The sequence below is a fragment of the Bombus pascuorum genome, chromosome 2 (assembly GCF_905332965.1).
Source record: "Bombus pascuorum chromosome 2, iyBomPasc1.1, whole genome shotgun sequence".
NCBI classification, from domain to species: Eukaryota; Metazoa; Arthropoda; class Insecta; order Hymenoptera; family Apidae; genus Bombus; species Bombus pascuorum.
In genome coordinates, this window is record NC_083489.1 from 10,085,175 (window position 1) to 10,109,274 (window position 24,100).

Sequence of the window (24,100 nt, forward strand, 5' to 3'; positions counted from 1 at the left end):
AAAATTCAATAGATAACATTCAGTTCAACATTTATGACGTTTTACATCCTACATTTATAAAAATTCGAAAAATACGGAAAGAGATTTAGCCAATATGTATATATATGCATTCTACTTGACACAGTTAACCAATAGCAATCGAGACATCCATTAGTCACGTGTGACGTGAACTTTGTTTCAAAATGGCGACGCGAATTTAATTGCCACAATGGCTGCTTTGCGGCATTCAGTTCAGTGGAAGTTTGCTACAGAGTACGACGATGATCTACCTTGGTTTGTGTTTTTTTTTAATTTCCGTGGGTGTTTTAATCACCGACTCAAATATTATAACACAAACAGGTTTTCGAAATGAAAAGGTATATAATACACAGAACCTGAATATTTTTAACACACGTTCATTTTTATCAAATGCTTTCACTTTACCTTTTGCGTATTCATTGGCAAAAATCATTTTTCGTAATACACGTCATTGACTATCGTTAACATACATCAGTTACAGTCATGAAATGATTCCAGTACTATCACACGCCAAGTAGCCTATCAAGAAATCAAATAACCACATTGTCAGATCTGTCAAATGTCGATCATATGAACGAAGTTTTAGATAACATATGCGTTGTGAGAATCGTTGGAACACCTGAGCATACGAGAGTAAAAAATGTAAGTTGAAATAGTATTAGTAACACAGGTTTGTAAAAACAAAGTTACTAATTATAATATTAAGAAATAATTGAATGAATGGAGCAAGAGAATGAAGAAGCATGAATAAGAAGTACATATATACATAAATAGTATATATGATGCAATTTTTAATAGGAAATTACTCTTACTGATAACAGGATGTATCTTCCTTCTTATAGTACATCAAGAAATCAATGAATGATCTTAATTGGACTGTTCAATCTGACAGCTTTGAAGATCAGACCCCAACTTTTGGATCTTTACAGTTTGAAAATATAATTGCAAAATTAAATCCCAATGCAAAGAGGTATTTGGCATTAGCTTGCCATTATGACTCAAAGTATACTAGAGAAAGGAACTTTGAAGGTGCTACAGACAGTGCAGTACCATGTGCTCAAATGATTAACTTAGCTAAAGTTATGAAGGATTATTTAAAGTCTATAAAAGATGTAAGTATACATTGGATGTAAGTACACATAATTTTTATTTGACTTTTTAAGATCTTTTTTGTGTTTTTCAGAATGATATTAGTTTAATGTTTATATTTTTTGATGGTGAAGAGGCTTTTAAAGAGTGGGGTCCAAAAGATTCTATTTATGGTGCAAGGCATTTAGCTGATGTTTGGCACAACAATCATATTAATTATACCCAAGGAGAAAATGTTTCTGAATTAGATAAAATTGTGAGTATTAGTAAATACATACATCTTTATATAATTACTCATTGCTTATTTTTCTTGTAGGATTTACTGGTTTTGTTAGATTTAATAGGAGCACCGGATCCAACATTTTACAATTACTTTAGTAACACAGAGAAATGGTATTCTTTATTAATGAGGACTGAAAGTAAATTAGCTTCCTTAAAGAAGTTTGAATCTTATTCTTATGGACAACCTACACAAACATACTTCCAACCATATTCTGTGGAAGCATATATAGAGGATGATCATATTCCCTTTTTACGTCGAGGTAAATAATTTTTACATGTACATATATACATGTTATATGTTGCAGATAATTTCTATAACATATGTATTTCAGATACTCCTATTCTTCATCTAATACCATATCCTTTCCCAAAGGTTTGGCATAAACAAAGTGATAATCGGAATAACATTGATTTAAAAACAACAGAAAATATCAATAAAATTCTAAGAGTTTTTGTAGCTTCATATTTACACATTAATATGTAACGAATTGAAAAATATTTATATCGCTAGAGAAAATTTTATTTTTATTATGATGATATTAAATAACGTTATATAAATATAATATAAAATGTTAATTAACATATACGAAAATAACAATATTTTATAATAAATTTTAAACAGGAACAAATGAATAAAATTGTTTTAGAGTTAGTTTTCATAGATTTAATAATTTGTACTATAAATGAATTTTGTATTATACACAACTTTTGTAGGATAAATTATTCTTAACGAATTTATGTAATTTGATGGTACTTAATGTGTCTACTTATGTACAAAACGTATATGTTACATATACACGTGTAAATTATAGAACGGAAAGTAAAATATAAATTATTTTACCTTAAATAAAATATGTTTAAATTGGATGATAAGTGATATGATTTAAATACGAATGCAAGTACGACACAGATAGAATTACAATTGCAAATGTCATTTTAAATGTGAGTGCGATAAAATGGAAACAACAAATACATACATATACATATATATTCAGATATATATATATACACCGAGGAAATGTTTCTACACGTGACTTCCGGATACATGTTAGGAATAAGAATTCAAACATGTCACTGCTAAAGTAAAACTTTATTCTCAATCGTTTCTGAAACTTTTAATGGTACGGATACTGCATGATTTGTTAAAATTTGTATGATTTGTAATATATCTTTAAATATTATCATTTCGCATTAAAATATATGAAAATATTAGTTCATTTTTCCTTGAAAAATGTAACCGGTTCTAAGATTTAGCTTTACTGTTTTTGTTTTATAATTATCTACGTAATGAATATGAAATTATAAGTTACCTTGTTAAATACTACATTATTGTAGTTAAAATTTTGAGGAGTAGATTAGCATTGTAAAACATTTTCACGAGTGTAACGGTCAATAATTGAATAAAGTGAAAGTAGATATTCCATGATGACGTTTGGTAAGCCTGATCGAGGTCATTGTTCGTGCGGGCGCGCCCGACGAAGGCTTTCGTTCCGAATCTAGCCGAACGCAGCCGATTTTAATCGAATATGGTCGAACGTAACCGAAATATGTGATTGGTGGAAAGTCGACATTACGGCAATAGACCCAAAAAACCGAGTAGTGGCTGACACATCGACCAAAGAGACTGGATTCAGTATCGTCTTATCATTCATTCGAGAATGTTTTGATTACGTAGAGGTTTACAACGAATAACGCTGACAAATGTTGAAATTTATCAGAGGGAAGAGCCAACAAACAACAGTCGAACGACAGAAACTGCAAAAGAATCTTTTTGCTTTTCAAAAGGTGAGTCTTTTATAAACCTCATTTTTTAAACTTCGCGGTATTTTCTTTAATACATCGATCGAACGACGGCGGCGTTGGTACATATCAGTGGCGCGGGGACGATGAGCTGCGGAACGCACGGTGGTGAAGGCGGTGACCAGACGCCACAAATGTTTTAATTACGTGGAGGTCCTCGCGGTCTTAACCGAGCCTTTCGCGACGGTAGTGAAACGTCGTGACATTACACGTGAGGATTAACGGTTTTTAACGGACGTGTCGCGCACCGTTCGAGGAACAAACGCCGACAGATGTTGAAGTTTATCAAAGGCCAACAACCTACCGACAGAAACTGCAAGAGAAAGAAACTGCAAAAGGATCTTTTTGCGTTTCGAAAGGTGAGTCCCGATCCAAAGTTTCGCCCACATCCGACCCGGCGAAATGCGCCGACACTTTCTTACTTTCTTAGGCCTTACTTTTATCCGTTACTGAGAGAAATTACTGAAATACATTAGATTTACCTTTGCGACAAAACAATGTTACTATGTATAGGGTATTCAGGTTCGATCATATCGACGTGTTGGCGTTTTCAATGGAAAGCGGAGAATTTCGATGCATCGAGGAAAAGGTGTTTTGCACCGTTTTTTTATTCACAGTGGAGAGAAGTGAGAGTGAATGAGTGAACATTGGGTCAAACTCGTTTTCATTTACATTTAAAGAGTGTAGTTTTTCTTTGCTTCTTTTCATTCGCTTAATTTCAAAACTTTGAAAGGACGTTGCGAATCGTTTAAGCATTTTTCTCTCTTTTTTTTTTCAATACGCTTTTTAACGTTTTAATCGAGAGAAAATAATGAGTCAACGAATTGAATTTGATAAACGACGCCAGGAAGGTTAATTTTATCAGTCATCTATCTTCTTAAAACAAACCGATCTTTTTCACATCTTATTTACACATTCATTATTTATAAGTCAACAGGCTTGCAATTGAAAGTTTATTCTGTTACCATGTCAGATAGTAATCTCCAGTTTCTTGATATCACGATATTGATACGCTATGCGTTTTTCAGAACACAAGTTCCTTTTACGCGTAAACTACTTAATCGTTTTAAAGATAAATCTTGTCTTGAAGAAGAAAGGAAAAAGAAAAGGTAAAAAGATGCTGAATATTACGACTCAAGAAGATTGATAAATATATGTGCCATGATATAAATCGTACATAATCGAAAGAAAAACCTTGTTCCGAATTTATACCCGATAAAGAAGAATCAAATGAATTCGACTTTAATTTCGGTTTATCGAGCGCACGCGTTTAACACGCGATAAAGCGCGCCAGGATTTGTCGTTTCTCATAGGTTATTGACGGTTACGAGTGATTGCTACACAATCAACTACCAATACCCTATGTATTAAACAAACAACTTATAAGTACATTTCAGAGCAAGCAGTATAATTTATCTCAAATGTTACTAAATAGATTTTGTATAAATCATATTCCAAGGTTTGTCGTTTCTTATTTATTACTGACGATTAGGGCTGCTATATGTAACAAAACATAACTTCCATATTATTAAATAAACAGTTTGTTTGGTATTTCAAATGGAGCGTTATAATCATAACACGACATAAAGCAAGCAGTTAAAATTCGACTAATTTCGTTTCTTTCCTCTTCGTTTTTCCTTCTAAGTATGTAATTATTGAATCGATTTTGTTGAAACAAAGAGCGCTTGTCGCTCTGTATTGATTTGAAAGAAGCATTGCGAAACGCGTTTGATCAGCAGCACACCACCATTCGGAGGCTACCACCTTTGAAAGGCTGGTTTCATGGCGGAATATTAAGATTTTAAAATTGCCTTCGTCCAAGAACATGATACAGCGTGATTTAAGAATGAACGGTGCAGAATCAACAGGTCGATATCCGAACGTAATCGATACCGAAAGTCTAGAAGACGACGGGTGGCCGAGATACGATGCTAGAGTCAGGATTATTGTGGTCATGTGTGCGGTGTGATGCGTTTCTTTAGCGGTTCTGTCTCGGCTGACTGTCATCATCACTGGCCATCGGGTGCACTGTCGCGAAACCTTATCGTGGTTTAATTCTCTGCCTGCTGGATTCGAAGTTTGGCGATACAGATTGCGAAAATAGTCGCACGAATACTAGAAGTTCGTGCCGGTTCCGATCGATGTTTCATGCAAGATGATTTTTATGAGATATTTTATTCGCTATCGAAAATTGTTACTTGTATCGTTTACTATTTGTTAGGAAAGACGAGGAAGCGATTTTATGTTACGGTAAAATATCGTTAATTCTTAACTTGTTCGTCATTTAAGAACTGTTTTAACAGGTCAGCCTATGGCTAACACACACACTTAAAAGAATTCCATTTATTATAGGTAAGGTTATTGTTCCTTACCGTTAATTTTAGCAAATTACCATAAAGTTATATTCTAAAATGTCTTTTTCAAATGTACATTCTCAATACTGACCTACGCTGGTAGTACTCAGTAATCCAGAATGCCAATTGTTTGACCTGTCAGAATTTTCCATTGTGTTGCCAAACGGTTTTTCGAAAACCCAACCTAACTCAGGCTAAGGATAACTCAGGTTTGGTCACCTTTAGAAATTCAGTCATATTATTTCTCGTTCCTTATAATTTAGCAAATCTTTAACAGGACGAAATAAAAATTTAAAGGGAATAGTACTAGTCTTCAATATGATTCTTTGAATAGTTTTCTTAATCCGCACACTACATCATTTTTCGCTTTCATTGTCTATAGCTTTCTTCCAAAATAAGCCTACTAATAAAATAAAATAATATCACTACTAATAAATTACTACTGTCGCTACCTCTAAGTATTAACTGTCACTCATGTTTGACAGGTAATAAATATACATAACTGTGCATAGTCGAAACAGAAAATTTCCAATAAAAATTAGACACAATTTATGTCCATCGTATCCATGGTTACAATCGAAATTGCGCATAGTCCTTGTTTCTTTCGTTCCGCTTTTTATATGACGAGGGTATGGTACGAATTCGAATTAGACAATAGGAACGTTCCGTCCATTCTAAACGCGTGTATTTACTACGTGTAGGTTACTTTCGTTCGGTCAGGAAATGAAATAGGAAATGTAGGTTAATCTGTCGGTTAAGCAATTACAGGTAGAAGTAGCGCGCTCTGCGCGGTAAGATGTACGAGTTGGAAAAAAAGTAGAAAGCCCTCGCGGCGTGGAGGGTGCCTGTTGCCTTAATTAAAGCGGTCGCATTTACGCAAACCCGGCGTTTACGGAGTAGTTTGGTCCGATCGAAACTCGAATAACATCTGATTATATTACATCACCGAATGATGCCAATTTATCGCTTAATCGGAAAAAGGCGTGGAACGACAAGATAACAAAATGGAATTACCTTGGAATCTTTGAAACTTGGCAAACGTTCTTGAAGAAAGGAAGAAGCAATAGATTTTTCGTTAATTTTGTTTTAGATCTTTTAATATATATTTGGAAGTGGATTGATTTTATTAATCTCATCCAGGAGTTACTTCGAGGGACAAACAATCAACGTTTGGTTTTTAATATCGATTCTATCAATAATACCACGTACTCGTTGTAGAGAAGAGATACGAGGAAAGGATATTATCGGTTTTCTGTGCAAACAAATACGTGATAAGGTGCCTAGCCCTTTTCACGTTTACTTTAATATACGCAGACGAATGTACCGTTAGTCTAAGCTGACTAGGTTAGGCATGAACCGATATCCGCGTATTATTTCGAGGGATTTTTAATGTAGATTAGAACTAACTGATGAGTGATTAAATGAATATAGATGTGGTATTATTATCATCGAAAATTTAAATTCTCCAACGTTTATCATAAATGTATAATGTATAACAAATAGAGAAATATTTGTTATTCTTCGGCAATATTTAATAAATGTTCCTGGTAAATTATTTAAATAATACATTACGTAAAAATGAATAATTTTCCTTTCAAAATATGTTCATTTGTTTGTTAAGTATGAAATATATCACGAATTCTGTAATGTTCCGAACAATCTAGAAAAATGCTTAACTATACCAACGTGAACTATTTCTGTTGAAGAAATGTCACATCGTGTTATCGATCGAACAATAACTTTTAATGTTTCCAAGAATAAGATTAGATCGCTATAACACTACAATTGATCGAATGTTTTTTTTTCTCAAGAAGAATTGTAAATTTTCTAATTATAGATCTAACATTAACCTAGGCAGTGCATACATATTAACAAAAATCGACAAAGTAGTAAATTTCTCAGTTTTATCAGCAGTCGATCTTTTATCTTTATACATGTCGATAAAAACGAGCAATTTTTGATGTTGTAAATTTGTTCTTCTCTGTGTACATAAGCAAGAGCATCGTTTGATCTACGTTCAGTTAACGTAACTTCTATCGAGGTTGGGCTCATTGAGATTAGGCCAGATTAAACCTTACGAGGGAATCCTTTGTTATGCTTATGCCGGTTCGTGCTTACGCACCTTCTTACTTTAATTCTTTCGGTACGCTCTTCCAAAACTGAAAACCGGCGACACCCTTTCTCATGGAAATTACCTAGGTCAAGGTTTCCTTCCCTCTCTGTTATACCGACGGACACCCTTGTTTCTAATCTTGCCGTGCCTCAAATCGATATTGAGGACAGCCCTAAATCTCGAGGGTTGTACTGTAGCCGTATGATGCTAAAACTCCCCAAGCTATTTAAATTTTTAGTAACGTGTCAGTTGTCTTACAACGTTGTAATATAATATGTAAATTTATTTTATGTTTAATTTAGCAGCCGTATTTCATTGAGGGAGCGTAAAATGAAATAACGTATATCTTGATTATAATTTCCGAAGATCAACAGCTTGATTACGTTAGATTTATAATTACGAAACAGAAACATCGAAGAATCACTGGTTCCAAGGTCTCGCCATTAACGCTGTTACATTAATCCAAGATTCAATATTATTAATCATCAACTAAAATTGTATTTTTAGTTAAAGACCACGTGTATCGATAAGAAGGAACATAATTCTCATCTTACCGTGTTTGTTCTTCGGAAGTAACGAAAAATTACTGAAATCTCGTCCGATAAGATTCCCTTATCGAGTATAACAAAGACAGTTTAAGAGATTGTTTTCAAGTGATTCGCCCTCCGTGACAGGATGTACATTGTTACAATGTGTATTACAGAAATGTGTTTTAATTGCTGGTTGTAAAAGAGATTCTTTGTGATTGGGCGATGTAAGTAGACACGCACGAGCGATAAAATCACACGATTAACGGGGATTTGACAATCTGACTCATCGATGAGTAATCGGTGCGCCTCTCGGCCAAAAACTGATGCCGCCGGCTACGAGTTACGTCGTGAAAGTCGGAAACAAGCGTCGCGCATAATTAGCGTTAGTCGCATTGAAAACGAGTCGCGGAAAGGGGAGGACACGATCGTTAACCCGAGCACCGTTGTTTCCTTTAATTCACTTTGTCTCGTATTCTGTTTAATTGCCACGCCAGAGTCCGCGTTTCTTCTTTTTTTATTTTCCATTTTAACCGTTCGAGCGTCACAAATGGACCGATTCGTAAGCTACTCGCATTGCTCGAGAAATAACTGGTAAGATTTTTGTCAGTTATAGCGCCTATCACGATTTCTTTTCTTTTCTTCTTTGTTTGATACATTATATGAAATACAGAAGCCTGGATATGGTATACTGTTGTCCTGTCTGTATAGCTTATACATCATCGACTCTCTTCAACTTTATTCTTTTCTTTTGCTATTACTTTTGTACACACGCGATTCTATTGACTTTAAAAGTAATAAAAGCAGCTAATGCGGCTAAAAGACAGCCGAGCTGAAAGTGGAAAGTTAATAACTCTAGTTAAAACCTAGTCCTTGAGAAATTAATAACTAAATCATGGGATAAAACTGGTATTGGAAGTTGAATCTTGAACTGGTACTTCGTTTACTCCGTTCATCGAGGAACTTTTTACGTTACAGTTCGAACTTGCAGTAAGTATAGACAATTTTATATAATCGTCGATACGTTTTCTGCAGGTAATTGACAGGTTAATTCATTCTACGTCTTACATGTAAGTTACGAATAAGTTGATACTTATCGAGAATCAAGCTTTTGCCGTGGAGCGTGCGCATATCAGCGACAGTGCAGATAGCGTACACTATTTTTAGCGACTTTCTCGTATAAATAGTGTACCGATTACTGCTGACAGTGTACAATTATCATAAAGAATAGTCAGGCGAAATGACCATGCCAATTTATGAATCGAGTACCGAAAAGTGAGTTACTCCATTATGTGAAAAAATGGAAAGCTTTTGGAGAAACTGTTCGGAGATTCGTATTTTTATTCTCGTCTGTTTTCAATGCTCGTTTCATCTTATAAATAGAGACAAAAGGAGATTTATAAGTCTTTCATGAAAATTTCTGAAAAATACGAGGATGTGAAGCAAAATTTAATATTAAGACAAACATTTATGTAGTTTGAAACAAAATTCGATTTCATAAATCCATAATGGTTATACGCTTGCTCTGTTACTTCGGCAAAACTGTTCCAACACATAACTGCGAGAATTATTCATCAAGTATATGCAGGTAATTAAGGAGAATGTAAACAGTATAAATTACGCGAAGTGTTACCCATTCACTATCTAACTTATTATATAAAGAAGGATGAATCGCGCTAGTTAATAACTAGCGGGATTCTACTCGAACGACTATCATTAAAGCAGAATATCAATTAAATTCTGAAATGTTCGTTGAAACAAACCTAATTCACTCGAGATACTCGAGCACCGTCCAATAACCTTACATTTGTCGTCTCACTCCCGTTAATAGTTATAATAACTAAGACTAATAAAAATCTTTTCCTGTTTTTTGCAGACTGTGCAGCATGGGTTCCCAAACAAACCCACAGCCCTCGCATGGGATCCGAGTTTGCGGTTGATGATCATTGGCACGGCATCCGGCGCCATCAAGGTGTATCCTTTTCGATTTCGTTGCTCCTTCGCTTTCGATCAGTTCATTTATTTTTATTTTCTTCTTTTGCTTTTTCATCTCGATATTTATAATCCGACCACAAGGCACTGTCTCGATGCTCGATAACGTTCCTATCTACCGATAAATCGTCGAAAGCCACTTGGAGAGCCACTGGCCTAAGGGAAACGGGAACGTGATTGACGCCGGTTTCTTCTGATCTCTTTCTCTCCCCACCATGAATACTAATTTTAGATACAACGATACTCGATATTTTGCCATCACGTCAAAGCTGTTTCTCGATTTACGCCCCGGCTTTTACGGTCACGGCTTTCATTCACAAAACGCTCTGCTTTTTCTCTTTAGGCAGCTATATCGAATCGTGCGACGATTCTTATGTTTCAACGTTGTCGTTTCCGCGAGAAAATTACATTTGTCGAGCGATAGATCGCTTTCCCCGATGCAAGGTTCTCCGGAGGGTCTCCTTGTTGGATGCGACGGAACTGAATTTGGAGTCATGTTTCCCGTGAGACTGGGAACGTAGGATGTGAAAGTATCGAAGTATCGCAGAGTCGCGCATATGAATATGAAATAGCGGAGGTGTTCTGACTTTGGTTACGTCTGGCGAAAGATGAAAGAGCGTGCAAGTCTCGAGCATGGTACTACGTTTTGTATTAGGTACGTTACGAATCGATCGCGAAATTTAGATAAATTTAGACGAAATAAGTGTGTGATTTATACGCAGGAATATGGATCGAAGATGTACCGATGGAAATGAAAAAATTAAAAATAATTATACGTATGTATGTATGTTCCGGTGGGGATGGAGAATAATGCGATGAAGAATGTGAGATCATTGGAAATAAGCAATAGGAATTTACGTCGTATTGTATGTTAAAGTCTCAGCGGGAAGAACAAAATCGATGATGGTGTACGTTTGAAAGTTTGATCAGTTAAGTAGAGATTGGTTCGTATCATTTCCAGGAATCACAAATCTTCCGTTGTTCCGTCGGATCTTCGTCGTCGTTGCAGCAGCGCGTAAATCTCGACAGTGTAACCACTTGTTCCTCTTGATGTCTGGTTGATGTGTACCGCAAAGGCATTAAATCATTCCCGGAACATATACTATGTTAACATGAAATTACGCATATATCTTTCGAGATCGTTAAGAAACTCATTACCGAACGAACGTTTAGAAATTAGTCAGTGTAGACCTGCTTTTCTTACCTGATTACCCAGTTCGTATTAGGTCAATCATCGATCTAAAAGGACTGTAATCTGTCGAAGCTAGTCTAGATGTGCCCGATATTTTTTACGATGTTTGTCAAAATAATATTATCTTTTCTGTATCTATTCGTAAAAATTTATTGTACTTTGTCTTACGTTTCGTTATTTTATATAATTATATTAATTGTTCGACAATTAGGAACAATTATAATATCAATGAGAAGACATTTCCAGACGGAAGGATGTCGAAGTCGATACATTCGAAGAGTTAATTAAAACATTATTTTTGTATAATTGTTCTTTCGTCAATCGCTTGGTACACGCGTCGAGTACGGTCTGAAAAATGCTAATTACAAGCGCACAAAAGGATTGATTCCCAATGCGTCAGTGCGTACCGTACGACTGCATACCGGTTACTTTATTCGCGTCTCGATGTCAGATGTTCGAATGGCTACGTAATCGGTAGATGATCATTATCATTTCGCAAGACGTATGATAGACGTCTTTACTGTCTCGACGGAAATTCTATTTGCAATTGATATTAGAGAGGCACGAGTTGCTGCTAGTTGCTTGTAAAATCTTTAGAAACCTCGAATCTCTGTCTGTGCTATTTATTTTGGAATTGCTTGTACCTTCGATAACAGGCGTGTCTGATCGACGACATAAGAGATGGCTGGCTTTAGGCGAAACTGTTGTACGATGTTGTATCGGCGATTGAAGTAGAATATCGACGACGATATAAAAGGCCTGTATACAATTCGTGGATCGAGCACAATCGTTCCTGTCAGCGAACGTTAAGTCTGATATTTTCGAAACAAAACCACCTTCTGTTTCTTGATAAGAGGTGATCTACTGTTACAAATAGGGCTATCTAATTTTCTCTGTTTCCCTTGACTGACGTGCGATTACAGATTCGGTAGACCAGGTGTGGAATTCTATGGACAACACACCATCGAAAGTGGAGAGAATGCTGTCACAAAGATTGTTGCCCTGCCCAATGAGGTAAGCGCCGCTATTTATTTATTACTAATCGTATCGTTGCTCGGATATCTTATGCAAAACTATTTTCAGAAGTCAAGGTAAACTTGAATAATTTTTAATGACTTTACTTATATATAACTCGATGTTGGAACGTACGTGTCTACATATATTGTACATCGATGGTTTTTATGCATTCACGGGAAATTTGAAAAGGCGCTTAAATGCCAAAAATATGGAAAAATATATAAAACGTCCAAAATATGAATCTCATCGTAGTATGCAGTGAGTGAAACTACCGTTTCTCTCAACTATGTTTGTAAGGATATGAATTTGCATAAATATCCGCAGTCTAATGCTTATAACCACGATGATAAGATGGAAGTAAATAGTTTTATGTTTCCGTTTTATTGGAAGAATTTTTTTATTCTGATTGTAGTTTGATAGCTTTAACGTTAACGAGTACCGTCGAGCACGATAAACACGATTCTATAATGAACAATTCACACAATTTTATAGCTCAGTAATTGCGTAAATTGATGCACGTGTAAACACGAATGTACTCGTGGCTATTCAACAGTGTGTTAAATTGTTAGTTTATGATCTTGTAAACTCCTTGGTTTAGCGATGCTAACGTTTGCGTGGGAATCGATTTCTAGATTTATTTCTATAGTTTTCAATCGACGAGATTAGGACATATATTAAACGCTAAACGATGAATTGAATTAAATAGAAACAAACGAAACACTGTGGGAGCTCAGTTCGTGTAAACTTCACTGGATTAAAATATGCAATAGCGTATACTTTGAAACGAATGCCAGCTGACGTACCATCCTAGTTCGGATTTCTTAATGACCACGCTAATAGTTCTTAAACCTTCCAATGAAATTACGTTATCTCCTAACGAGAAATTCCAGAAATTTTTGTCTTTTCAAGTCACTCTTGGAATTTGTGTTTTCCAATTACCCTTATAGCGTCTCCATTTCTAATGTTCCCTCTGACCATTGCATAGCATAATACGAGAGATCTAAGTATATATAGAGCGGAGTATAGAAATCTTGACGATAAGAAGAGCGTACTTTATCGCACTTTGAATCGCTTGAATATTGACGTTGCTATTTTTATAAGCTAAATGTTTGTTAGAAGTTCGATAAAAGGAGAAAGAAAAAAAAAGAAGAGAGAACGCCGAGGAAACGGTGCTTCGTGTCAGGTCTGCGCGCGATAGTAATATCTTCTGCGTACATTGTAATCAAAGGGACCAGACGGAGGTGTGAAGTTATGGTTGTTTTAAAAGTCACACGCGTTGCACCGGTAACGCGACACCGTGTTCGGCTTATACGGCCATCGTTACCGAGTTGCATAACTGTGTGCGACACGCGCAACGCGCTTTTGCACGCGTGTACGAATAAATAATATACGAACACCATTGTCGCCCGTTCCATAAAGGTCGGCAACGTATTACCGTACGTACGCGATGCTTTTCCTGTTTCCTTTCTTTTAAATACGAACCTCGTCGCCGGGAAAATTTCGTTATGAAATTCATCTACAATTCAACCGATGATGCAATCGTAGAATTTCCAACGCGACAATAATTATCAATTTTCCTTTTTTTTTTCATTTATCCTGCTAGGTTCTTCGAACCATCTTCGTTATTAGCTTATAGAAGAAAGAATAATTATATTTATTGGGATACAAAATGATACGTTAGGATACACAGTAATGTGTGTATTCGTAAAAATTGAAATAAAAATTCTGAAATAAAAATAAATGAAATAAAAAATAAAAATAAAAGCGAGCAGTGTCAAGGGTGACGACGAAAGCATACAATACAGAACGAATGAACGAATAGAACTCAGTAGGTAGGTAATTAATTTCCTATACGAGGAAAAAACGAGCAGACTAATATGGGAAATCAGCATATATATACATGAATAACGATGAGTCGATTCACGTTCATTTGCCTTTGCCGGTAAATTGTTTTGTAATAAGTTGTGTATAAAATATATGATACGAAGCAATACACAGAATAGGCGTGGCATGATCGAGCACCAAGTTGCTTACATTGCTCGTTACGAGTCATAAAATCTCGTTATCGCGATCATTTTTCAAGCGAATCCTAAAACCGATAAGATAGCGCCTGTACGATTGCTTCGTCGTAGTTAGATATCGGATCGGATCTTGGGCTTCTCTTTTTTCCCCTCTTGTATTTTGTTGCTTTAAATCGTACTGTTGATCGAAACGATCAGATTATCACGAATCAATAATCGGAATTCATCAAATTCGAATTATGGGTCAATTTTAAATTGGAAAGTTCACCAAACGCGAAAAGACGCGATTTCAGCGAATTCCATACGATAGAGTGCAAAATGCAAGGTATAACCCACGTCGTGCTTTTGCTGGTACAATGATCGAGTACGGGATTTCAATTATTCAACTGCACACGTTAATAACACGCGGAAAGAGCGACGTTCTGCTCGGGAAAAACACGTTGGAAGTACCGTAGACGCGCGTGAAAGTGCGAGGCGCGAGGTAAACCTTCTTAACCTTGCGTTTTCCTCGAGTTTTCACTTCGCCTATTACAAAGAAGGTATCGTCTTTGTGACCGGAGGAAAAAAAGGACACGGGATCCGTTCCGTGAGAAACGATGAGGTCATGAAAATTATCTACAATACGTTATTTTGTTTATCTGTATTATGATACGAAGCTATTACGAAGTCAGGAGTTTTACATTCGAATATGAATATGACGAAGCAAATACGAGACATCAATACAATTGCGAACTAACATTCGTTTTCATTCATTAAAATAGATAGAATTATGTGTAGTTATTATCTTTACGATTAGTTCAAGAATAAGTGCGCGATAAAAATGATTGATTACTATAAATGTAACAGGGTCGCGTGGTTTCTCTCTGCGACGACAACTCTCTTCATTTATGGGAGATCAACGAAAGTTCGGTCGTGGAGACCAAGTCGTTATCGTTGGAGGGCAAATTGAAGAAAATCTCGGCGATGTGTCTCGAATCAAGCGGCGAACATCTTCTTCTTGGAACGGAGGGCGGGAACATCTATCTTCTCAACTTGAAAACATTTGTAATGCCTGACAATATCATTTACCAGGATGTTGTGATGCAAAAGTAAGAATAATTCTTGCGTTTTTATATGCATTTTGAAACTCGCATGTTGGATGCCTGTAGCAACTGACTTGATTCTTCTTTAGCGTTATGCATTTCTCGGTATATCTTTTATTTTGATCTTTTTGGTACAAATTTTATACTTTAGTCGTTGGTAGTTTTAGTATGAACATAAATTACGCGAAACGAACCATTTGAAATATTATCGTTAACGACTGGTCGTAAATTCGTGAGATACGAGCGATTCTAACAAGTTGAGTCGGAATTTGCGAAACAATGAGTTTTTAGCGCAAAATCATGGGAATCTCGATTTTCTTTTTGTATTTTTTTTTTCAATTAACTTTCATTATGGAACGGAGCGTTTGATTGTCGATTGCGAGGGAGTTGGCATTGAAATGGCTAGATTCATGTACCCGTAACGTATCGATGTTATGACAGTGTGCCAGACGATTACAAGAAGAATCCAGGAGCGGTCGAGGCGATAGCGGAACAACCAGGTCACCCAGACAATATTCTGATAGGTTACAATCGTGGTTTAATGGTTTTGTGGAACAAAGCGACTCCAGGAGCCCAACAGGTGAGCCTTCGTATTATTATTTCATATCTTTCTTTATACACATGCTATGTATACAAGACTATAGTGTGGCAGATGTAATGACACGCTTATAAAACAGTTCCAACACACTTGCTTACTACATTTGTGGGGCAATGCTTAATCCATCGGTACATAGAGGTGCATTCAGCTCAAGTACCACGCGAAAGAGAATAATTTTAATCAATTGTTTCATTTAATAAATGCTTCATTCCTGTTGCGATCGTCGAATTTTTATATTTCAATCTTGCTCTCATTTTCACAAACAAAATGTATTTGTAACGTTTCAGGCTGTGTGACATGAGATTAAAACGAAAGAAATGCATACCGATAAAAATTTTTGCATATTTCATTTAAACTTGAGTATTCGGTAACGTTAAAAGGTACAATTGGATTGAAAATGATCGAATCGAAAGCAACAGGATTAAAAAGTATTAATGAATCGCATATCCAAGTAATTGAAAGAAACTCTATGTAGAATAACGATTCGTGAAACGTTTTAATTTAAAATGAAATAATATACACCGATGGGTTAAGCGCGTATTGTGAGATGGTACCGCTCGTTCTGATTGTTGTTTGTGTCTTTGGTGGTTTTGGCGAACGTGTACGTGCAGCTGATGGGTTTGTTTTCGCGTGCGCAGACATTCGTCTCCACGCAACAGCTGGAATCTGTCCACTGGGTCTCCGACACCCGTTTTGTTTCCTCCCACAACGATGGATCTTATGCATTTTGGAGTCCAGGCAGCGACAGCATGTTGGAATCGAGTACACCCTATGGACCATTTCCCTGTAAAGCTGTCACTAAAATTCTCGTCTATCCGACCGCAGAGTGAGTACAGCATTTCCCCACAACATCGATAATTATCTTTTCTGTAATTGGATTGATAATGAGTCATTGTAAAACATTTCGCAGACTCGGAGAACTCGTTTTATTTTCGGGGGGAATGCAACGTGCAAGTTACGGCGATCGTCACACCATTACCGTTATGGCGAAGGGGAAGCATGTTGTTTTTGATTTCACGTCAAAGGTGATCGACTTCTTCACTGTGTTTCCTAAACAAGAGGATGGAAAAGATGCATCTGATAGTCCAGAAGCGCTTATAGTATTGGCCGAAGAAGAGATAGTAGCCATTGATTTGAATAATCCTGAATGGAAGATGATGGCATTACCGTATTTAGTATCTCTCCATGCAAGTGCGGTAGATATCTTTCCCGCAATTTGTAATACAACATTTTATAAGTATACGTTCCTTCTCGTTATGTCTGTGATGTCCTTATTTGCAGGTCACCTGTTCGCAACACGTCCCGAATGTTCCTGAGGAATTATGGGAGAACATTATCGCAGCTGGGAAAGCGCAAACGGAACATCTATACTCGGATAAACCATGGCCTATAGATGGTGGAATTATTCTGAATCAGAAATCGGAAAATGATAAATTAAAAAGCAGAGAATTATTACTTACCGGCCACGAGGATGGAACCGTGAGATTTTGGAATGCGTCTGACGTTGCTTTAACACCTCTCTACAAGTACAATTCATCCATTCTGTTTACTGGCGAACATCTGGATGTTCTTGAACAACCACCAGAGGATGACGAGGACGAGTGGCCACCATTTAGAAAAGTTGGAACTTTTGACCCGTACTCCGATGATCCCAGACTTGCTGTGAAAAAAGTTTTGCTTTGTCCGCTGTCATCGACATTAGTGGTTGCCGGCACGGCTGGCCACATAATTACAACTACCATATCATCCGAACCTGTAAACAAGGAAATCAAAGCCATCACGATGAACATCGTAAACGATCGCGATGGATTTGTTTGGAAAGGCCATGATCGTCTTCCGGCGAGGACAACTAGTATATCTTTCGCAGTCGGTTTTCAACCACAAAGTCTTCTTCAATTATATCCGCCAGCCGCGGTTACAGCATTGGCTATGCATAGCGAGTGGGGATTACTTGCTGCAGGCACGGCTCATGGTTTAGCTGTTTTCGATTATACAAGAGCGAAAGCTGTCAATGTGAAGTGTACACTTAATCCAAATGGTATTTTTACATATTTTTTATTAATTGAATAGCTGTAAATCGTATATTTGTAAAGATAGTAAATTAGTTTTCGATTCGTTATGTTATTCTAGATCTTTCCGGAGCAGGCGATACACCAATTTCTAGAAGAAAGTCGTTTAAGAAATCATTGAGGGAATCTTTTAGGAGATTACGAAAAGGAAGATCACAGCGTCGAACAAATGCCACTAGTCCAACTAGGAATACAACATCAGAAAAAAAGAAAGAAACGTGAGTATTTTTTGCTTGTTAAACTATAACTAATGTTAATATGTTAAACAATGATTGGTTTTTAATTCTCCAAGGTCCAGTGTTGCTTCTTCTCCGAGTGGTGACCTTTCGCCCGTGGAATTGAAGCCTGTGGAGAGACAAGTGGAAGCAAGACCTGTAGATGATGCACTGGGGTCAATGGTTCGATGTTTATATTTTGCTAGAAGTTACATTATAAGCAGTAAGTGTTCCTAATACATCTTTATCGAATATAAATTATGAATATTCTATTAACTTTTTTTTTTTATTACAGTGCAAAACACAACGCCTACACTTTGGGCAGGTACCAATAACGGTACAGTTTACGTTTTCACGTTAGCAATTCCTGCTGGTGTTAGAAGAACAGAAGAGGATGTAAATTGTACATTAGGCAAAGAGATTCAGTTAAAGCACAGAGCACCTGTAATTGCAATTACAATTCTCGATGGGTCTAGCGTACCGTTGCCAGAACCATTCGAAGCTGAGAAAGGCGTAAGTCCTGGTCCCGATATGGCTTCTCCACACAGAGTTGTAATTGCTAGCGAAGAACAATTCAAAATCTTCAATCTTCCATCGTTGAAACCATATTGTAAATACAAACTTACTGCAAACGAGGGTTCACGAGTTAGAAAAACGGGTTTTGCAAAATTCACATGCCCAATCGAACCTGCAGGAACTCACGAAGAAACCTGTTTATTGTGTTTGAGTAATCTTGGTGATTGTTTAGTGCTCAGTGTTCCCGAATTAAGAAGACAACTTAATGCCGCTGTTATTAAGAAGGAAGACATTAAGTGAGTATATCTCTTTTACATCTGTGTTTATCTGTGTATATCATATGAGTATATCTGTGAGTATATTGTTTTGTTTTTCTAGTGGAATTTCTTCGTTGACGTTCACAAAAGCTGGCGAAGCGCTATATTTGTATTCAAGTTCGGAACTGCAGCGAATTTCATTGTCTGCTAGTAAAGTGACAAAAGCGCACTGTGCGTTAAATTTACCACCGAATGCTAGATCATTTCCGGAAACTAACAACGAAGAAACCCAAGAACAAGGTGTGGTCGAAGGTACTGCAGAAACGGAAGGTGAAACAACGCAGGGAAGCCAACCAGATGCGGTGCAAAGAATGATTATAGAGAATGGTGTGGTGGGTTCTAGTGAGTATACCACGAACACCTACATAAGTTTTTTTAATTTGTATTTAACACATATCGGGTAATCATTAAGTTACATGTTGTCATAGGATGTTTAAACGTGCTACTACTAAATATGCGTAATCGCTTGGCATATCTCAAGTAACTCGTGTATTTATCTAAATGTTGCTTTGCTATAATTACTTGTGATTTATTAAACGAGCTAGCTGCTAAATTGTACTTTATGCTGATTAACATCATCAAGGAACGCTGTCTCCTAACCCTTTAGTACCTATTCTTGAATACATCTATTTTAGCCGGTGGTGAAGAGTCTCCAAAAGAATCGTCTTTGCAACCCGCAGCAAGTACCAATGATGTGAACGGAGAGGACGATCGTCAAGACTTAAGTTCTATTGGAGATATAACGATCGATAGCGTGAAAGACCATTTACTGTAAGTGGACGTGTTTGTATGTTATGCCTAGCTTTTTATTGTTTTATTTCACATGCTTCTTTTGCTTACCTGTTCACAATTAATTTTATGATAATAAAAATGATAAAGGACAAGAACAAAAATTTCAAGAAAAGATAAACTTAATTTGACAAGCTGACTTTAATAATATGTTTATTTTGCTGTGCTAATCGTTGTTTCCTACACTTGCCACTTGTTTGGCAGTAACAGTTCACTTTTCAGAAATGCAACGTCTTCCGAAGAACTTCATAGTCGTCTTGCAGGACTTAAAATGGAAGTGACTTCACGAACTTCAGAAATTTCCACTCAAAATCAATCCCTAGTTGTAAAAACAACAACCGTTGTTTCGCAAACAACCAACAATACTACTGCTAATGGAGAGATCGAAACAAGTCAGACAAATGAAACACAACAAATGAATAGTGAGTGAAATCATTGCTGATTCAAATTAGTGTGAATTATAAATTATTCAAGTGACCAATAATACATTGTATTAAACGGATTTTTAACATTTTATCGAATTCTTTTTAAATATATTTTTTAAATGAATATTTTCTAGGTTACCCCATGTTATAGTATTTGAAGACTGTATACAATAATATTCTTAATAATTTCATATACTACGTAATTCATCGATCGCTTAACATTTTGTGTTTGTCTTTCATCGCTTTGTAATTTTTTATTTTTATTCTTCTGATATTTTTTGTATTCTTTTGTTATTGTTTCGTTTTGTGCTATTTGTTCTTGCGCAGGCACTACGGTAGAAAGAGAGATACGCAGCGGTACTGAGACTACAACGACACACGCTACCATCACTCTACCTCCAAACGTCGAGGTCAGCAAACGGCACTGAATGTATTGCGATAATTGGTGTCGGTCCTTACCTCGATATTAAGCCTATATTTTGCGACAAAATGATAGAATGCCATTAAATTTTTGGAGTTTGTCAAAAGTAGTGCAATATATAAGAATTCTGTAAACGTCCGCATAGACGATATGTTGTCCTTACTAATATAAAGAAAAGATAATACCCGCTAATGATATTACTATTTTCTTAAGAATTTTAATTCAGTTTTCATAAACATTAGGTGTGTCAGATGATAAGGCATGTTCATTTTTTCAGTAATATATAACCATTCGTTCCTTCTCTGGAAGTTCTAGAATTGCTCTAGATTGTGATTACAATATTCTTCCCATTTTAAATTCGTTTGAAGTAACCACTCATTTTATGTTAATAAGGAAGAGATATTTTATATCTTTATTAGGGATATGCAATTATTTTGCCATGAAATTATATAATTAACGCTTAGCATATCGCCCGCTCTTAATCTACTAACACGATTTACGTAATTCAGTTTGTTTAAGAATTGGATAATCGATTTATCAATCTTCAAATTGTGGGTATATTTTATAACATATCGCTGCTTGATTTATTGGTGTACTAACAATCTTTTTTGCGTAGTTATAAGGCTTTGTTTAACTGGATACATGATAGTTTTTGCAGAATATCATTCAGATAAATGCGTAACATCGTTATTTTTAATATTGCAGATTAGTGCAGCTGACTTGGCAAACTTGGAGATAACAACAACTACAGTGACTACCGAAAAGTCGAAAGCTCCATTGGCAAGGCCTGAAGAAGTCGGTTCTTAGGAATATTCCAAATTGTCCTGTACTCTACTCCCTGATTTTATGCTCTGTACACAGAGCCACACAATAATTAGATTTTTTGTTACTTAATGGACTCACGTGTACACAGCGGCGATAGGTAGAATTTATATATCGTAGATTTTTTAAAAAATCTAGATTTATACGCGGCATTAGCATTAGCTATAAATGATAAGCAAGTGAACTTCGAGTATTGTAGCGACGAACCAATCGAGATATATTAACTGCCAAGATTGTCGATATATTTTACATTTTAACTGAACATTCTCACTGCATTTCTTTTAACAGTCAATTTCGTGATTGAGCAAAATTTTCGATGGTTTAGTAGAACTAGGCCTAGGTAATTTTAATAAAATGCATTTTATTTACATACAAGCGTAACAAATCTTTAAGGAAAAATTTAAATGTTTCATGTTGTTTCATCTGTAGATCAATCTATTAAAATATAATTTTAAAAAATTTTCTGATGCAGCATTAAGAAACAAATAGAGGAAAATTTATACGATCCGTTTCATGGTGTGTAGCTGAACATAATTAAAAAATTATAGCTTGTACAAAGAAGCAAGATACATCACAAATTGTGAACATGGCAGCCATATTGTAACGCAACGAATATACTGCGTTACCTCATATTTCTAAATAATAAAAGTAAAAAGTGAAAAGGCGACTTAAATCATCTATATAGTATTTCGAATATTATATAGGCGTCTTGTGACAAAGGATCAAAAAAAGAAAAATATGTAAGTATGTTGAATTGATGCGCCTAACAAAATAAAGAAATAGCTACTTAAGTAGAATTACGTTATAAGAAAAGTTACAGAGATTAAGTGAGGGACACTATCAATGGCCATGACGTAAAAGAGGAGAGCCGTTACGAATATATTTTTTATTGATACTTGTTAATCGTTAAGTTTCCTTTTTCTTTGATGGAAACGATCATGGTACAATCGAACTATTTCTATCGAGTAGCATTGAAACTCGTTGAATTTAATTCCGATATTATACGAACAAAAAAGATGTAATTGTGTTTTATCATTGCACGTATGTATGTCCCATCTTTCTAGATAAACAAGCTATTTGTTAATTATTTTTGGTGGAGGACAATTGCTACATATTACTTTTTACGCGAATACATCGTAAAATGCTACAAATGTACTATTATTATCGTTATATAGTGATGTACTACGTAGCTTGATTTGTGTTTGCGACAGTACGGATCGTATTTAAGATACCACGATTTTGGATCTCAATAAAATTTCGAAACAAACACGACTCCGTTTTGCGGGGCAATTTCATATTTATCTTTTATAATATCATTACTAACGATTTTTTACAAAAATGGAAACTACTAAAAATTTTAATATATTTTTACCGAATGTGACAGACTGATGCATAAAAGATACATATACGTTTCTTCGTTTACATTTAATTAATCAACCATTAACTATTTAATCGATCGACTATTCACGTGATTTCGAGTAAAAAGTTTTTCATCCTTTATCGTTCCTCTAGACTACATGTGTGTTAAAAAAGATAACAATTTACTGTTCGTTGATGCAATTAATGCGAGGCCTTTGTAGATAGATTTTAATCTTCCTCTAATGTCATAATTTCTCTTACGATCTTTTTTATTTCTTTTATTCAACCGCTTTGCGAAATGTATGTTTCTTGTACGCGGTTATTACAAATAAATGTTATACAAGGTGTTCCAAAAATCGACTATGCACAGTTTTTTTTATTGAAAGTGAAATCCTTAATCCATAACCATAGATCTAAATATTTAAATAGGATATTAATTAGAATAAATTTGTTGTTTATCGAATCCACTTGAATTTAATTGTTCAAGATCTAATATAGTATTCTGTGCTGTTGGTGCACCTTGTACCGTTAATTTTATTACAATTGTAAACTACCTTAACAAGGTAAAGTTAATGAGTTAAGTAAGATACAAAATGTATGAAAACGGACGTGCTTCTGCTATTGTAAAATTATTTGTTTTTTACCTTGATAAAACATTACGTATTGCACATGGTGAATTGTTAAAATTGCTCCCAAACATTTCATACTTTTTTCCTTTATAAAATATGTAGTCAACAAATGACTTTAACAGTTGATGTTGAAATATATATATATATATATATAAAAGTAAGTTTAGCATATATTTAAATTCCATAGGTAAATAAGTTTTATAGGTTTTCTGACATTTCAGAAGCGAAAGATATAAAAAAAATTGCTTCTGGCAAAATTGAGGAAAATATATGTATTTCGTTTACTCATAAATAAGCTTTTTCGACATGTCTTTTTTTTTATCTAATCGTAGTTTTCTATCGTTAATTTCAAATTTCCCATCAAATTTCCCTCTAAAGGCTGTGTCTTTTTTTGAAACCAGATCGGGGGATTGAAACTTGAAACATAAAAATTTAAAAACCCTGATAGTATTG

The 24,100-nt window shown here is 35.5% G+C and overlaps 2 protein-coding genes across 7 annotated transcripts; both read left to right on the top strand.

Annotated features, from left to right (window-relative positions):
* The first annotated feature begins 162 nt into the window (after nucleotides 1-162).
* On the top strand, nucleotides 163-2,256 carry LOC132916396 (glutaminyl-peptide cyclotransferase). Of its 3 annotated transcripts, none has more exons than XM_060976360.1 (6): nucleotides 163-356; nucleotides 517-660; nucleotides 861-1,130; nucleotides 1,202-1,363; nucleotides 1,424-1,649; nucleotides 1,722-2,256. In XM_060976360.1, the coding sequence occupies exons 1-6, from the start codon at nucleotides 261-263 to the stop codon at nucleotides 1,871-1,873; spliced, it is 1,050 nt and encodes a 349-aa protein (XP_060832343.1). In that variant the 5' UTR covers nucleotides 163-260; the 3' UTR covers nucleotides 1,874-2,256. The 3 variants fall into 3 exon arrangements, with proteins under 3 accessions (XP_060832343.1, XP_060832346.1, XP_060832345.1); XM_060976363.1 differs by having other exon boundaries at nucleotides 226-356; nucleotides 500-660; XM_060976362.1 differs by having other exon boundaries at nucleotides 230-356; nucleotides 494-660.
* A 761-nt stretch (nucleotides 2,257-3,017) lies between these two features.
* LOC132916385 (lethal(2) giant larvae protein homolog 1) lies at nucleotides 3,018-23,686 on the top strand. Of its 4 annotated transcripts, none has more exons than XM_060976317.1 (16): nucleotides 3,018-3,174; nucleotides 10,060-10,157; nucleotides 12,291-12,381; nucleotides 15,252-15,493; nucleotides 15,929-16,067; nucleotides 16,697-16,911; nucleotides 16,996-17,281; nucleotides 17,367-18,123; nucleotides 18,216-18,372; nucleotides 18,447-18,592; nucleotides 18,665-19,181; nucleotides 19,264-19,544; nucleotides 19,838-19,973; nucleotides 20,196-20,413; nucleotides 20,744-20,826; nucleotides 21,543-23,686. In XM_060976317.1, exons 1-16 carry the CDS (start codon nucleotides 3,091-3,093, stop codon nucleotides 21,642-21,644), a joined length of 3,552 nt encoding a protein of 1,183 aa, XP_060832300.1. In that variant the 5' UTR covers nucleotides 3,018-3,090; the 3' UTR covers nucleotides 21,645-23,686. The 4 variants fall into 4 exon arrangements, with proteins under 4 accessions (XP_060832300.1, XP_060832301.1, XP_060832302.1 ...); XM_060976318.1 differs by having other exon boundaries at nucleotides 16,724-16,911; XM_060976319.1 differs by having other exon boundaries at nucleotides 16,724-16,911; nucleotides 20,214-20,413.
* The last annotated feature ends 414 nt before the right edge of the window (nucleotides 23,687-24,100 follow it).

Bases quoted from the DNA above. Each gene is read 5' to 3' on its own strand.
- LOC132916396 (XM_060976360.1), top strand. From the start codon at position 261: ATGATCTACCTTGGTTTGTGTTTTTTTTTAATTTCCGTGGGTGTTTTA. The intron at 357-516 runs GTATATAATACA...AAATGATTCCAG, and splicing joins CAGGTTTTCGAAATGAAAAG to TACTATCACACGCCAAGTAG. The intron at 661-860 runs GTAAGTTGAAAT...TCCTTCTTATAG, and splicing joins AGCATACGAGAGTAAAAAAT to TACATCAAGAAATCAATGAA.
- LOC132916385 (XM_060976316.1), top strand. From the start codon at position 3,462: ATGTTGAAGTTTATCAAAGGCCAACAACCTACCGACAGAAACTGCAAG. The intron at 19,974-20,195 runs GTAAGTGGACGT...CTTGTTTGGCAG, and splicing joins AGCGTGAAAGACCATTTACT to TAACAGTTCACTTTTCAGAA. The intron at 20,827-21,542 runs GTCAGCAAACGG...TTAATATTGCAG, and splicing joins CTCTACCTCCAAACGTCGAG to ATTAGTGCAGCTGACTTGGC.